This window comes from Lampetra planeri, chromosome 27, assembly GCF_965212315.1.
Source record: "Lampetra planeri chromosome 27, kcLamPlan1.2.h2, whole genome shotgun sequence".
Taxonomy (NCBI): Eukaryota; Metazoa; Chordata; class Hyperoartia; order Petromyzontiformes; family Petromyzontidae; genus Lampetra; species Lampetra planeri.
This window is the reverse complement of record NC_136133.1, coordinates 8693868-8707926: the sequence shown is the minus strand read 5'-3', so window position 1 is coordinate 8707926 and position 14059 is coordinate 8693868. Positions and strand designations below refer to the sequence as shown.

Here is a 14059-nt window from a genome sequence, read left to right as displayed (position 1 = left end):
GGAGGGGTAGGAGAAACGTCAAAGGAAGGTGGCATGGTTGGGTCTCGAACGAGACGCTTATTCTGGACGTCAATCATCCGTTAGGATTATGCTTTATTCCGTTAAAGTGGGGAAACTTCAAGCTTGTGTCAAACCCTTGTGACAGTGCTCACAGCCGCTCCATTAAATACATAACCAATCGCTGAAGTTCATTGCTCAAGAACCAAAGTTCACATCGTGTTGGGTGTTTTAATGATTTTAAACATGGCATTTACAATCATAAAACCATAACAAGGTTAATAGTATCAATGCTATATTCTTGGTTCTTTCGGTAAAGTCACGTAGAAGAGAAATAATAAAATAATGAAACTAATAAATAAATACATTTGTTTTATTATTTCCCTTCACGTAGAAGAGAAATAATAAAAATAATACATATTTTATTTTATTATTTCCCTTCTACGTGAGTTTACCGAAAGAACCAAGAATATGAATCCCTGCAGTCACGAAAGATTTAAATCGAAAAGCATCAATGCCATTCACGAATATATTACTTTTAATTCAATGACATTCTCGAATCTCATGTTAATATTATTTGGTAATCTATTCTCAGACGCACGTTCAATGCATGTTTTTTGTGAATCTGGGAATGACATGTAATCAAGAGATGGGTCCGATTGGCTAAGAGGTCGGAGCGCTGAGGCCGGGTGCTCAGATCCTGGATTCGGATTTAGGTTTCATCACTGCCACAGAGCCCGGCATTACACAGATCCGGGATTCGGATCCAGGTTTCGCCACTGCCCATGGCAAAACCGAGTTTTCATGCAGTGAGTCGGTGGTCTGGGTACCGATCGCCAATGACTGCACACAACAAAAACCGTGATCACATTCAATTTGGTTCTGCGCTTAACTTGCAAAAATGCCAGCTCTGAATGTGAAATGATGAGTTTCACTGCCACGCGACAAACGTGAATCTTGTATGCAGGACGAGTTGGAAAATACCGCCACCTACGGTGTGGACCGCAGATCACTTGAAGGGATCTCAGAGAATGCTCTGTGAAATCCAATTTAGAGGCCGTTCTCTTTACAGGAAGGGATGCACTGCTCTGCGAGATTTTCTACTGGATTCTCGTGACAATCGGGATCAAATTATAGAAATGTTTTTTTTTAATGGAGAGTGAAATTGAATGTGTGAATCGTAATGTGGCCATTTTCTACGAGTGAGACAATTGTATCCGCCAAACTTTAAATAACCGTCAAACATGGAAACGGCCGGCAATTGCGATTTAAAAATAACCATCCCCTCCTTGGTGTTCCTCCTCTTATCGACCTTCATCGTCTTCCTGTTGTTCGTCCATCACGACGGGCTTGTTTGGGTTATTCCGAACCAGCCAGTCGGCAAGCCACACCTAAACACAGACGAGACGTGTAATGCGTGGCAGCGGGAGTGGGTGAGCGAGCGAGAGAGGGGTGGAGAGGGAGGGGGAGAAAGGTCACCAACAGCTTGGGTTAGGAGAGACGGTGATGCACAGCGCATGTTTTTCACTGTTGCGTTGCAACGCTTCTCCGATGTACATTTGGGTTGTGCGGCGTGTTGTGTACGTGTGTATGTTGAACTTCTTACGCACCGTATGTAGCCAACCATGCTAATCGGAGGTCCGGGGGAAGGAAAACAATCTAAACGCAAAAAGCAGTTCTCACAAAATGTTCATTGCACCGCGCGCTTTCAGATGCGCTTCTGCGGCCGTCTGGAACGCTCTTCATTCCGACATTAGGAAGCCACTGGAGCTATGCACTTTTAAATCTAGATTGAAAACTCGTTTCATTAGAACTACTTTTTGTGTTTGTTTGTCCTTCTCCCACACCTCCGATTGGCACGGTTGGCGATGTACAGTGCGAAAGAAGTTCAATATATACACGAGGAAGTGGTGTGGCTAGCACCTCGCCCGTCCGCCTTAATCTCCCCAGCGCTGATGCTTGCACACCGCACCAACTACTCATATAAGGCTAAGGGGCCGTCCATAAATGACATCACGCACCTGGGGGGGGGGGGGGGGTGGTCAGACATTTGTGACGATGTGTGACGAGGGGGGGTTTGAGAAATGTGACGTCGCATCAAAATGCGCAACTTTAAATAAATATAGACAACATGTTCTACTTAATTAAATAGACTTTTCAATACATGTTTTCTCCAACATCAGAGTGCAGCGCCACATTAAATACGCACTACAATGACAATAGTTTAAAGCAATTTGAAGCATGTTTTATTTGGGGGGGGGGGGGGGTGACGTCATAATTGAGGGGGGGTCTGACTTTTTGTGACGTCGTGTGACGAAGGGGGGGGGGGGGTAAAAAATCGTCAAAAATCGCGTGACGTCATTTATGGACGGCCCCTAAGCCTTGGGAATGCGATGGTAGTGCTTCAGATATTCGTCACCGATGTTGGTCGAGAGCGCCAACTGCTGCGCTACTGCTCTCAACATACATGCGTACATACGAGCTGTCTCTCACCACAGGGTCGGCTGGCTTGTGCTTGCAGAGCTGCGTGAGTCCGGCGAGCAGAGTGGGATTCATCGACCTCTCCAGGTACTCGCGAGCGGCCGGACTCTCCGGGATAGGCTCCAGGATGGCTGCGAGTTGCACACCAGACGACACAATTATTTATGATTAATTGTCATGATTATTATGATGATGCTTGTTGACCCAGGAATGCCTTAGAATCCCAGGGACTCTTTTTTTTTTTTTACAGGAGTTTTCACGTTAGAGGAAGCAACGTTGCTAAGTGTAAACCCTGTTGAATAATCTGTCCAGGTATATTGCAGTTTCGCGGTGTTTGGACACATTTTATTAAATTTAGTGAATGCTTTCAGACGAGACTTTTACACAATTAGAGCACCAGATATACGCAAGGAAAATTACTAATTAAATGAACACATATGTATGCCGATGTTATATTGTGAGTGGATGTCAGCCCACGCAACCACAGAGCCATGTGATCGTCTCCTCCTCCCCCAGCACGTTTGCCTAATACCAGTTATGTTGTGTGTTTGTTTTAGCGATGGGAGGAAGCTGGAGAAAACCCGGAGGAAACCCGTGCAAGGTGAGAACTTACAAACTAAAATAAAACGAAAATAATTTTCCCAGGTAAAGCTCACTTGAGCTTTTTTTCTCTTTTTCAGAAGCGACATCACCACACTTGATAGCTCAATGAAGTGGCTCATCACGTGGAAATGTATTGCTGCCAAATACTCTAAACGCGTGATTCTAAATGTGGAGGGAAAAACCGGAGGAACCAAAGAAAGATCCACGTGGCCACAGGGAGAGAGACGTGAAAATAAAAAATATACAGCAGGCGTCAGGGTCAGAATTCAACCCACGACCTCCTGCATACGAGGCGGGCTTCACTCACACTCTGCATAACAGGGGGATAACAAACTCCGCACAGAAAGAGTTGGGAATTTACCTCACAGCAAAGTGCAGACACTAGAGGGCAATATAGCACTCCTTACAGTAATTTCAGTTTTTTTCCCCCTTAACACATTCCTGCAGAGGGAGCTGGTAGGAACGTTGGGTTGCTCGGTCAATGGCCAGGGTCAACGGCGGCGTGGTATATTCCGCAAATATGGCCGACTGTGAGGGCGGGCACAAGCCGGCGTGAGTAGGTTAAACGTTGAGTTTTATAAGGGCACCACGGGGTGACCAGCCCCTCCCCACCCAGCCCCACCCCTCTCACTCCCACCCAGCCCCACCCTCCCCACCCAGCCCCTCACCACCCAGCCCCTCCCCACCCTCCCCACTCCACCCAGCCCAACCCCTCCTATTTTTGGATGCACGACGGACGGACACAATAATCCCCTGTGGGCTGGTGGAACCAGGTGGTTCCTACCAGTATTAATTAAATATTCAAATGCACAGATGGCTCAGGACACACAGCCTCTGTATATAGCTACTAGATAAGAGATGTCTGTGTCTTTGGTGGTAAAATATATTGTAAGTGCCTGCACAAATGTGTCCCGTGCGCAGTTTTTTTTACCATTTTTATTCAGATGTGCAGGAAACCACAGACAAGCTGGAAAGCAACAGCCAAGGCGGTGAGCCGTCATCAACGATTTCCAAAGTTCTGTGGTCCTCTATGTATTAAGATGTTTTTTTGCCAATTCATGAGTGTTCACAGATAGAAAACTAATTTGTTTAGGACTGCTTTTTGTGTTTAGGTTGTTGTCGCAGGGTTACATAACATCACACGCCACAGGTTCAAGCTTAACATTAGTTTGTTATCCTTCCCCCGCACCTCCGATTAGCACGGTAGGCTACGTGCGATTCCAAAGAAGTTCAACATACATACAAATCGGAGCACTCGCGAGAAAACATGCGCGTGTAAGGGCAGCACAGCTCAATCTCCGTACAGATGAGAACAGATGGAGATTACTCCACGCTTGCTGCAACTGCCTTCTCCTGGCGAGCCAGGGTACGACGGCTCCTCCTCGACTCCTACGGGAAGGGAGTTTCACGACAACATCTCTGTGTACGGTGATCCACCATTCCTTCGGCTGCCTCCACAGTGCTGGATCACAGGCAGCAGCTACGTTTGCAGCCTCAAGTGCCCCCCCCCCAGGATGCCTGGGCTTCACTGGTGCTGCCCCTGGGGCTCGTTGTGATTGGTGCTATGTGCCCCTGGCGTTGCTCTTCTCTCCGCCCTACCCCCACCTCAACACGAACTCCTCCTACCCACCTCCCTTTTTATTTTTTGGAAAGCATCTTGAGATGTGGTTGCATTTCTATGCCATGTAAATTCCAATAGATTTTTTTTCAATAATGAGTGAGTGGGCAGGTGAGTAAGTGGGTGGGTGAGCCAGTAATTGAGTCCGAGAGTGAGCGAGTAGGTGAGTACGTGTACGAGTATGTGAATGAATGAGTGAACGAATCGGGGGGTTGGTGAACAAGTAGGTGGGTGAGTGAGTCGGTGAGTGAGTTGGCAAGTGAGTGAGCGACTGATTGAGTAGGTGAGCAAGTGGGTAAGTGAGTAGGTAAGTGAGCAAATGGGTGAGCCAGGTATTGAGTGATACAGTGAGCGAGTAGGTGAGTTGAGTGAACGAGTAGGTGAATTAATGAGTGAGCGAATTGGCGATTTGGTGAACAATTAGGTGGATGAGCGAGCGAGCGAGTGATCGAGTGGGCTGGCGAGCGGGTGAACGAGTGGGTGAGCAAGCGAATGGGTGAGTGGGTGAGCATTACCGTCGGGGAAGAAAAACCGTATTTCTCGCTCGGCAGCTCCAGGGTTGTCACTCCCGTGGACGGCGTTCCGCAGTTCGTCTGTGCCATACAGCGCACGCAGGCTGCGCACACACACGCAAAGAGACACAACCATCGTCTCAACAGGAGTTACCGTTCTCCCACTGACGATGACGCATTGGCGCTGTCAACTGTACCGCGTTCTCAATGTTAAGAGATGCTCCGGAGAGTAAGGCTCACCTAGTAAGGCTCGCCCAGGACATCGATGCCATTGAGAAAAAAAAACAAGATTTTCATGAAAATTCGACTTCGCGGGTGAGGGTGGTGGAAAAATCACGTGTCTTATAACTGCGGAGAATACGGTAGCGGTGAAAGTGGCTGTATGGTGGCGATAAAGTTGTCGACGACTCTACCCGGTTTCAATAATAAAAGACTCGTCACATTCGTCAACAACACCGTGTGTGGACTAGTTCAAGTTCATTTATTAGGTATAGCCCTGTGAGCCATTCGGCTCTTGAATCGGGTGCAACCGCAACAAACAAAAAACATGAACAAAAAACATCTTAAAGTGAATATGTGACTAAGTGCAAACAGAAAATCCAAGATAAGACAGCAAAATATTGCAGAAAAAAACACCGTATACCAACGCTGTGTGCAAAAATCCCAGTGGGATGCAAGTCAAACAACCAAAAACAACCACAAGACAACTTAGATTAAGGCCATCAGTCTAACTCTGTACTACAACAAACATGGCTAAACCAATACACTTTTCGAAATCACCAAAATAAAGCCATGAAAGCAATGAAAAAGCAATCATAGGAACTGTGACGGAATTTTCACAATAAATGGCATAAACATGTACTACCAAACCCTTGCAGCCATAGCTGGCTGCATGAGCCACTCCACAACAGCAGGAGCATCAATAGGAGTATTATAATTTTTCAATGCACCTTTCAGATCAGCACACTAAATCAAAACACAGGTCATACTTTGTAGCGATCATCCGGAGCGAAACATTTTATTTTAGGCCACTGAATAGCACTGGCAGCTAGGGGTGTACAACTCCTCTAGAGCAGTTTTGAGTGAAGATCTCATAGGTAGTGACTCAAGTTTCAATTTATTGGCAACAGCATTCCAGACCCTGGGGGCATCAATAGCAAAGGCCCTTCCTCCAGTATATGTACGGCAATAGGGAATGTTAAGCTGGTAAATGAGTGTAGACCTTAGGTCAAATTTGTTCTTTGAAACAGAGATGAGATCCAGCAGGTAATCTGCAGATTTTTTTGCAAGTACATCATGAATAAATAAGATCTGGTGCACAAGCCGTCGAACATTCAGAGATGTTAAGTTTGACCCAATGTAGAGATCACAGTGGTGAGTCCTATATGGGCAGTTCAATGCAAATCTTAAGGCCGAGTGATACATTGAGTCAAGCTTCTTCAGTACAGTACTTGGGGCTGATTTATACACAATGTCACAGTAATCAAGTAGAGGCAGTATGGTAGCTTTTATCAATTCCAAACGGAACATAGGGGGGAAGCAGTGCTTGTGTCGATATAGAAAACCAATTTTTATTTTTGTCTTTTTCACAATATAATCAATGTGATCTTCAAAATTCAGTTTTGAATCCAGGATGACCCCAAGATACTTATAGATCTTGACTTGCTCTATTTGATCATTATTTAAGGAATGTAATTGGGGGAAAATAACTTCCTGCTTTAGTCCTGGTGAGAAGCATAGCACCTTGGTTTTGGCAGGATTTAGGACTAGTTTAAGAGCAACTAGCTGATGTTGTAGTTTGTTGAAATCACTCTGGAGCTTAGCAATCACGTCATCCGGAGAGCGGCCAGCAGTAATCAGTACCGTGTCATCTGCAAAAAGATTAACCCTGGAATAATCCAGTTCAGTGCCCAAGTCATTTACATAAAGAGTGAACAAGAGGGGGCCGAGAATGGAACCCTGTGGAACCCCTTTTGTTATCTTAACACTGTTTGACCTCCAACCATCTGTGAATACAGTTTGGGTGCGAGAAAATAGGTAATTTTTTAACCATTCTACTGTGTTTTCGGAAAAACCGAGGCAACTTATTTTACTAAGCAGGAGAGAGGAAAGGTATCTAATAGACGACGTTTTGGGCAATAGCCCTTCACCATAGCACATAAATGCGTCAATAAAGTGATTAAAATCTGGTCACACACGTGACGGAAGGCAGGAGCCATGTCAGCAATAAAGGCCATATCCCGGTTTATAAAAGAGACACCGCCAACGTTTGCTTTGAAATAATCATCATCATCACGATCCATAGGCAGATAGCCCGTAGGTATCCACTGCACATTTCGTCATTTTCTTCCACTTTTCTGTCTCGTGCCAATATGCTCAGGTAGTGCACATCTGTCTGACACCTATCTCTCAAGTCGTCAAGCCATTCTCTGTCACATCTTCCTGTCTTTCCGGGTTCTATTTTTCCAAACAACACACTTTTAATTTTCTTGTTGTTGTCCATCCAAATATGCGTCTAAATATTGCCAGTTTCCTGCCTGTATCAGGTCTTCTCCATATGTATAAAAGGCAAAGTTGTGATTATGTGTGTCTGTTCAAAATGTTTAGCGTACTTCCCGACATGCAACATATTTAAAATTTGCCATGTGGGTACTTTCCAGACTGTACACCTTGCAAACATTATTTAAATACATTTTTGTGTTTTTGGGGGGGGGGGGGGGGGGGGGAGTTCAATAATGCATATATTTTTTGCACGGCAAGTGAGCTGTGACGTCACATATGTCACGTGACCGAGCATGTGGAAGCGTAACGCATTGTAGTGTAGTGGTTAGCGCGCCGTGCTCATGGCCACCACCGATGACGATTATTTTAACTGCTCCTGGGCCAACCCTAGGTCGACTCAGCCTCAAACGAGTAACTGGTGTGGTGTGTGAACATCGCCACTGGGGAGACAAAGGCGGCCGGGCATGGTGAATCCAAGTCCCGGGCGAAGCTGGGTAGTAAAGCTAGTCTTCTATATAAAGTGACCATCCTTTGAAAGAGACAAAACAAGCACATCGTATAAACCAGAGAATACGTGAGTTGCAAAGTGTAAAGCCCCCACCACCCCACGCTTTCTGTACCTGTCAGGGTGGCTCTGCCGAGCCTTCTCGCTGTTTCTGGGTCCCATGAGTTGCTGCCAGAGTTCCGTGGCTCGGTGCCGTGCCAGAACCATGGCCAGGATGGGACCGGAGCTCATGTACGCCACCAGACTGGGGAAAATCATCTTGCCAAAGTGCTCGCTGTACAGCTCGCTGCACTGCTCAGGGCTGAGGTGCACACGTCGGCACTGCGCGACAGAGACAAAAAGACAAGGATCCGCACGCGTGTTACTTGAACAAACAGCTGAGGCTCCGCCATAGGGTATCGGGTCGTGCCAATGGTGGCTAGATGTTAACTACCTCGCCTGGTATGCAGGAAGTCGTGGGTTCGAACCCAACCCTGAAGCCTGGTAATTTGGAGTTTGCGCGTCTCTCTCCCAGTGGTCACGTGGATTTTTCTCCGGGTCCTCGTGTTTTTCCCTCCACATTTTACAATCGACATGCGTTTAAAGTATTTGACTGCTATAAATTTCCACATGATGATAAGCCACTTCGTTGAGCTATCATTTGTGGCCAGGCAGAGCTATATAGCTCAGTGGCGATTACCGTCACGAGCCGTGGCGATATCAAACGCGATGAACGATTTAAGAAACGTGATGCGGTGATGCTGCGTCCTCAAAGCATGCCCATGGGGATTTGCAATGAAGGATTTAAAAACGCGTTTACATAACGTGGAAGTGAGGCTGTCCTCAGTGTACTCGGTGCACTGAATGAGTTATTAGCGCCACCCCTGGCCCTATTTGTCCCTCAGCCAGATTCAGATGTCTTCTGTATGTATCTGGAACTTCTTTGACACTGTACGTAGCCAACCGTGTTAATCAGAGATGCGGAGGAAGGACAACAAACTAAACAGAAAAAGCAGTTCTAAAGAAATTACTTTTCAATCTAGAAGATGAAATTTTAAAAGTGCATATCTCCAGTGGCTTCTTAATATCGGAAGAGCGTTCCAGACGGCCGCAGAAGCACATCTGAAGGCTCGTGGTGCGGTGACCATCTTTATTCGATGGCGAGCCAAAAGCCGCTGCGAGGATGATGACAATATGTCCAGCAGCTAAATGCCAGACGGCTAACGGATCGCGGTTTGGTTCTGTTTCGGATCAGCCAACAGCCAGCAGTGATAAACCACTCGTATCGCGAGGGACCCGCGCTGCCTCGGCTCAGATGTGCCAGTGGAAAAGGAAGTGTGAAACCCTGGACTTGGCACACCTGTAGCACAGTGAATCCCGCTTGTGCGATGCACTCTCGGATTTGAGTCGCCGCTTCCAGAGCTTCTGGCTTCACGATGGCCAGGGTGCGCGGCAGCAGAATTTGAGACATCGTTAAGCCCGGTCACGGTACTCCTCAGAAACTGCAGTGCACAGAGAAACAACAACACATCCACGGTCATGATCTGGATCGACGCCTCTCCACCCGTGTGTGTGTGGCGGCCGGGCATGGTGCTGGCAACCCACCCTCTCGTGTGCCGTGACTCATGCTGCCAGCTATGGCTGCAAAGTTTGGTCGTACATGTTTATGTATATCGTTTATTGTTAAATTTGAATCACAGTTCCTGTGATCATTGTTGTTACATTGTTTTTATAGCTTTATTTTGGTGATTTCGAAAACGTTTTGGTTTAGCCATGTTTGTTTGTTGTAGTACAGTTAGACTGATAACTTTAATCTAAATTGTCTTATGGTTGTTATTGTTTGACTTGCATCCCACTCGGATTTTGCACACAGCGTTGATATACGGTGCTTTTTCATGAAGACTTTGCTGGGTTTTTTTCCTGGATTTTTCTGTTGCGTGTAGTCACTTTAAGATGTTTCTTGTTCATGTTTTTGTTTGTTGCGGTTGCACCCGATTCAAGAGCCGAATGGCTCACAGGGCTACACCTACTAAATTAACCTGAAATGAAACTGAAACTTTACGTGCTCGCTAAAAACAACATTTGCCCCCAACAGTCTGTACTGAGACTATCCGTGGGATTTTTATCTTCGTCGTGCGAATGTGTCCACGTAACACGGCGTGGATGAGGCCTCCATCCAGCAGTGGCTTGACAAAGGGAGGAGAGGCAATGGTCATCAGGCCATGGTCAATTCACTGCTGGATGATCATCCACGCAGCTGCCGATTCTGTCGCTCCATCTCCGCGTTTCAATGCCCCGCGGTGTAAAATTTTTACCGAATGAGATTATGAACGCGGACTGCGCACAGACGTGCGTCAGGACACACACAAATACACGTGATAAACACCGCGGTGAAATGCACACTGCTGTTACACGTACGACACTATTACACGTACGACAAATCGATTGCATTGCGTGAGGTACCTCAGTAACCACCGCTAGGAATGCTGTATTCTCTGCGTGCCGAAGTTGGCGCACGTTTAAATCGCCTCCCCCCCCCCCTGTGCCTTGGTATAAAAGTGTCGACGCTTGCGTGTTGTTGTTAACGTTTAAACAACGACTAAAAGTAAAACGTCGTTCAAGCTCTTGTGGGGGGGGGGGTATTGTGACAGTTACCGCGCCTGACGGAGCTCGTCGCTGCCCGTGTGAAGCCTTCGCCGCTAGGCCTCAGAGTGGCAACGCCGTCGCCACGGTAACGAACCCCCTCCAGCCCCTCCCCCCTGAGCCCCTCCCCCCCAACCCTAGCCCCTCCCTCTCTAGCAGGTCCCTCCCAGCCCCTCCCAGCCCCTCCCCCCTAGCCCCTCCCCCCCTTCCCCCTCACCCCTAGCCCCCTCCCTCCCTAGCCGGTCCCCCCCAGCCCCTCCCAGCCCCTCCCCCCTAGCCCCTCCCCCTGAGCCCTTCCCCCCCAACCCCCCCCCTTCCCCCTTAGCCCCGCCCCCTAGGCCCCAACCCCCCCTTCCCCCTCACCCCTAGCACCTCCTTTCCTAGCCGGTCCCCCCCATCCCCTTCCAGCCCCTCCCCCCCGGAGTCAGATCATTTGTTTATTCATCCTGGAGGAGAAATCCGATGAGCCATGAAGCTCTTTCACACACGGGGTCAGAGCGTAACAACAACCGCGCTAAGGGGCCGTCCATAAATGACGTCACGCAATTTTGGACGATTTTTTACCCCCCCCCCCCTCGTCACACGGCGTCACAAAAAGTCAGACCCCCCCTCAAATATGACATCACAAAGCTCTGCCCCCCCCCAAAAAAATGCATCAAATCGCTTTAAAACTATTGTCATTGTATTCCGTGTTTATTATGCCGCTGCACTTTGATGTTGTAGGAGAAAACATTTATTCAAAAATGTCAATTTTATTAAGTAGAACGTGTTGTCTATATTTTTTTTAAGTTGCGCATTTTGATGTGACGTCACATTTCTCAACCCCCCCCCCCTCGTCACACATCGTCACAAATGTCTGACCCCCCCCCCCTAGGTGCGTGACGTCATTTATGGACGGCCCCTAATCTAAAACAACTAAACTACCCATTTTTTTAAACTTGATTTAAAGCTTTCGTGACTGCAGCAATTACTCTTTGGTTCTTTCGGTAAAGTCACGTCGAAATAAAATAAATAAAATAATGAAATCCACATTTATTTATTTTTCTAACAGGTAAGGGGCCGTCCATAAATGAGGGGGGGGGGTTGAGAAATGTGACGTCACATCAAAATGCGCAACTTTAAATAAATATAGAATTGCTATAACAGCACTAATTGTTATAACAACACTCCTACAACATCAGAGTGCAGCGCCACATTAAATACGCACTACAATGACAAAAGTTTAAAGCGATTTGAAGCATGTTTAATTTTCAAAATGGAAATATGTTTTTTTTTGGGGGGGGGAGGGCAGAGCTTTGTGACGTCATATTTGAGGGGGGGGGGGGTCTGACTTTTTGTGACGCCGTGTGACAAGGGGGGGGGGGTCAAAAATCGTCAAAAATCGCGTGACGTCATTTATGGACGGTCCCTAAGGCCCCACCTGAGCTGTTAGCGTCTTTCATTGTAAGTTTTTGCAGCCAACACAATGTTGTCCGAATTTAGTTTTTTTCATGGGGTTGAAGTTTTCATGCCGAAGTTCTTTGTGGTTTGTTAACCAGTTCTGTGCTTTGTCGCGTGGTTGTATAGTGCGATGGTTGTTGACACTTTCTGACCCGCCCAACTGCTGAACGCGTCTGTTAAAAAGAGCTTTAGAGCTCATCGCATTCATCCAGTATAAATACTGATTCTGTGTACCCTCCACCACCCGATGAGATCGTCACGTTTATACACAGGTGATATTATTTATACGTTGTCAATGTTTCGATCAAAATTGCGGTCGATAAAGCTCCTCATCGGTTGTTTTAGACTTCTCATGATCATGTTAAACGAAGGTGCCACTCAAGATTAAAGTTCGTCTCTAGCCCCCCCCCTCCCATCCGTGCCCCTCTCCCCCCCACCTCGCTCACCCCTCTCTAGCCCCCCCCTCCCCCCGTGCCTCACCCTCCCCCCACCTCGCTCACCCCTCTCTAGCCCCCCCTCCCACCCGTGCCCCCCTCCCCCCATCTCGCTCACCCCTCTCTAGCACCCCCTCCCACCCGTGCCCCCCCTCCCCCCCCACCTCGCTCACCTCTCTCTAGCCCCCCCCATCCCACCCGTGCACCCCTCCCCCCACCTCGCTCACCCCTCTCTAGCCCCCCCCCCATCCCACCCGTGCCCCCTTCCCCCCACTTCGCTCACCCCTCTTTAGCCCCCCTCCCACCCGTGCCCCCCTCCCCCCCCACCTCGCTCACCCTTCTCTACCCCCCCCCTTCCACCCGTGCCCCCCTCCCCCCGACCTCGCTCACCTCTCTCTAGCCCCCCCCATCCCACCCGTGCCCCATTCCCCCCCACCTCGCTCACCCCCTCTCTAGCCCCCCCCCCTCTCTCAACCGCCCCCCCACCACCTCGCTCACCCACCAAATCGGGCTGCAGCCAATCAGAACGCGCGCTGTTTGCCGCTCTGGGGTTTGGTGAGGGGGTATAGTGGGGGGCCATAGGGTCCGCGGGTGGGTGGTTGTGGGCGGCTTTGTCGTGGTGAGTAATTCCCTGGCGAGTGACTTGCTGTGCTGAACGCTCAATCGAGACACAGAGTTCAAGACTCACCCCGGGGTGTTGGAACTCCTTCACAAATGCACGTCCCGTATGGGAGAGGCTCCAAGTGTCTGACTTCGAATGAGCCTCAGTGGCGTGGTAACGATCTTATCAGCTCAGGGGGTGCGGCAAGCGGTGTAGGTCTCGCACGGTCGCACCTAGGATATTGTATATCGCTGCTCTTGCCTCATCACGTAATTACATAAGCGGTGTTGTTCTTTTATACTGTTGTTGAAAACACATCTCATGGTGGCTGTCAACGGGGCCCCAACTCGTAGCTTTGGCCACCAGTGGGGGGCGAGGAGAGGGCAAGGCACCCCCCCCCCCGCCTGCCCCCCCCCCCCCCCCACGTGGCCTCCGCTGAAGCACTCCCAGGGTCCACGTGGACGTGGAAGGAGACGTGAGAACTGGACACCTGTGCGCGTGTTTGTGAGTTTGAACCTCTTTACACTCACGACACTAAAGCCCCCTCTCCCCCCTTGTTAAAAGCCACATTGTCAACAGCTTCCAAGGCCCCTTGCGTCTGAAGCGATGGACTCGTCAAGGCCTCACGTGGGAAGGAGAACAAGGAGTGTCCATGTGTTAGGACAGGTCAATATATAAACTATTTACAAAAAATCTTACCAGGTAATGCCCACTGAGCAATGTAGATTTTTTTTTTCACAAGCG

At 48.5% G+C, this 14059-nt stretch overlaps 1 protein-coding gene across 2 annotated transcripts; it reads right to left on the bottom strand.

Annotated features, from left to right (window-relative positions):
* Positions 1-208: 208 nt before the first annotated feature.
* Positions 209-10939, bottom strand: NME5 (NME/NM23 family member 5). 2 transcript variants are annotated; one of them, XM_078607441.1, is made up of 6 exons: positions 10853-10939; positions 9558-9699; positions 8334-8539; positions 5215-5315; positions 2491-2609; positions 209-1388 (listed from the first exon to the last, which is right to left on the bottom strand). In XM_078607441.1, the coding sequence occupies exons 2-6, from the start codon at positions 9666-9668 to the stop codon at positions 1302-1304; spliced, it is 624 nt and encodes a 207-aa protein (XP_078463567.1). In that variant the 5' UTR covers positions 9669-9699; positions 10853-10939; the 3' UTR covers positions 209-1301. The 2 variants fall into 2 exon arrangements, with proteins under 2 accessions (XP_078463567.1, XP_078463568.1); XM_078607442.1 differs by lacking the exon at positions 10853-10939 and adding an exon at positions 10661-10754.
* Positions 10940-14059: the final 3120 nt, after the last annotated feature.

Coding starts and splice junctions, on each gene's coding strand:
- NME5 (XM_078607441.1), bottom strand. CDS start 9,668: ATGTCTCAAATTCTGCTGCCGCGCACCCTGGCCATCGTGAAGCCAGAA. Junction 8,540..9,557: donor CGGGATTCACTGTGCTACAG/GTGTGCCAAGTC, acceptor TCTGTCGCGCAG/TGCCGACGTGTGCACCTCAG. Junction 1,389..2,490: donor ACAAGCCAGCCGACCCTGTG/GTGAGAGACAGC, acceptor GTCTGTGTTTAG/GTGTGGCTTGCCGACTGGCT.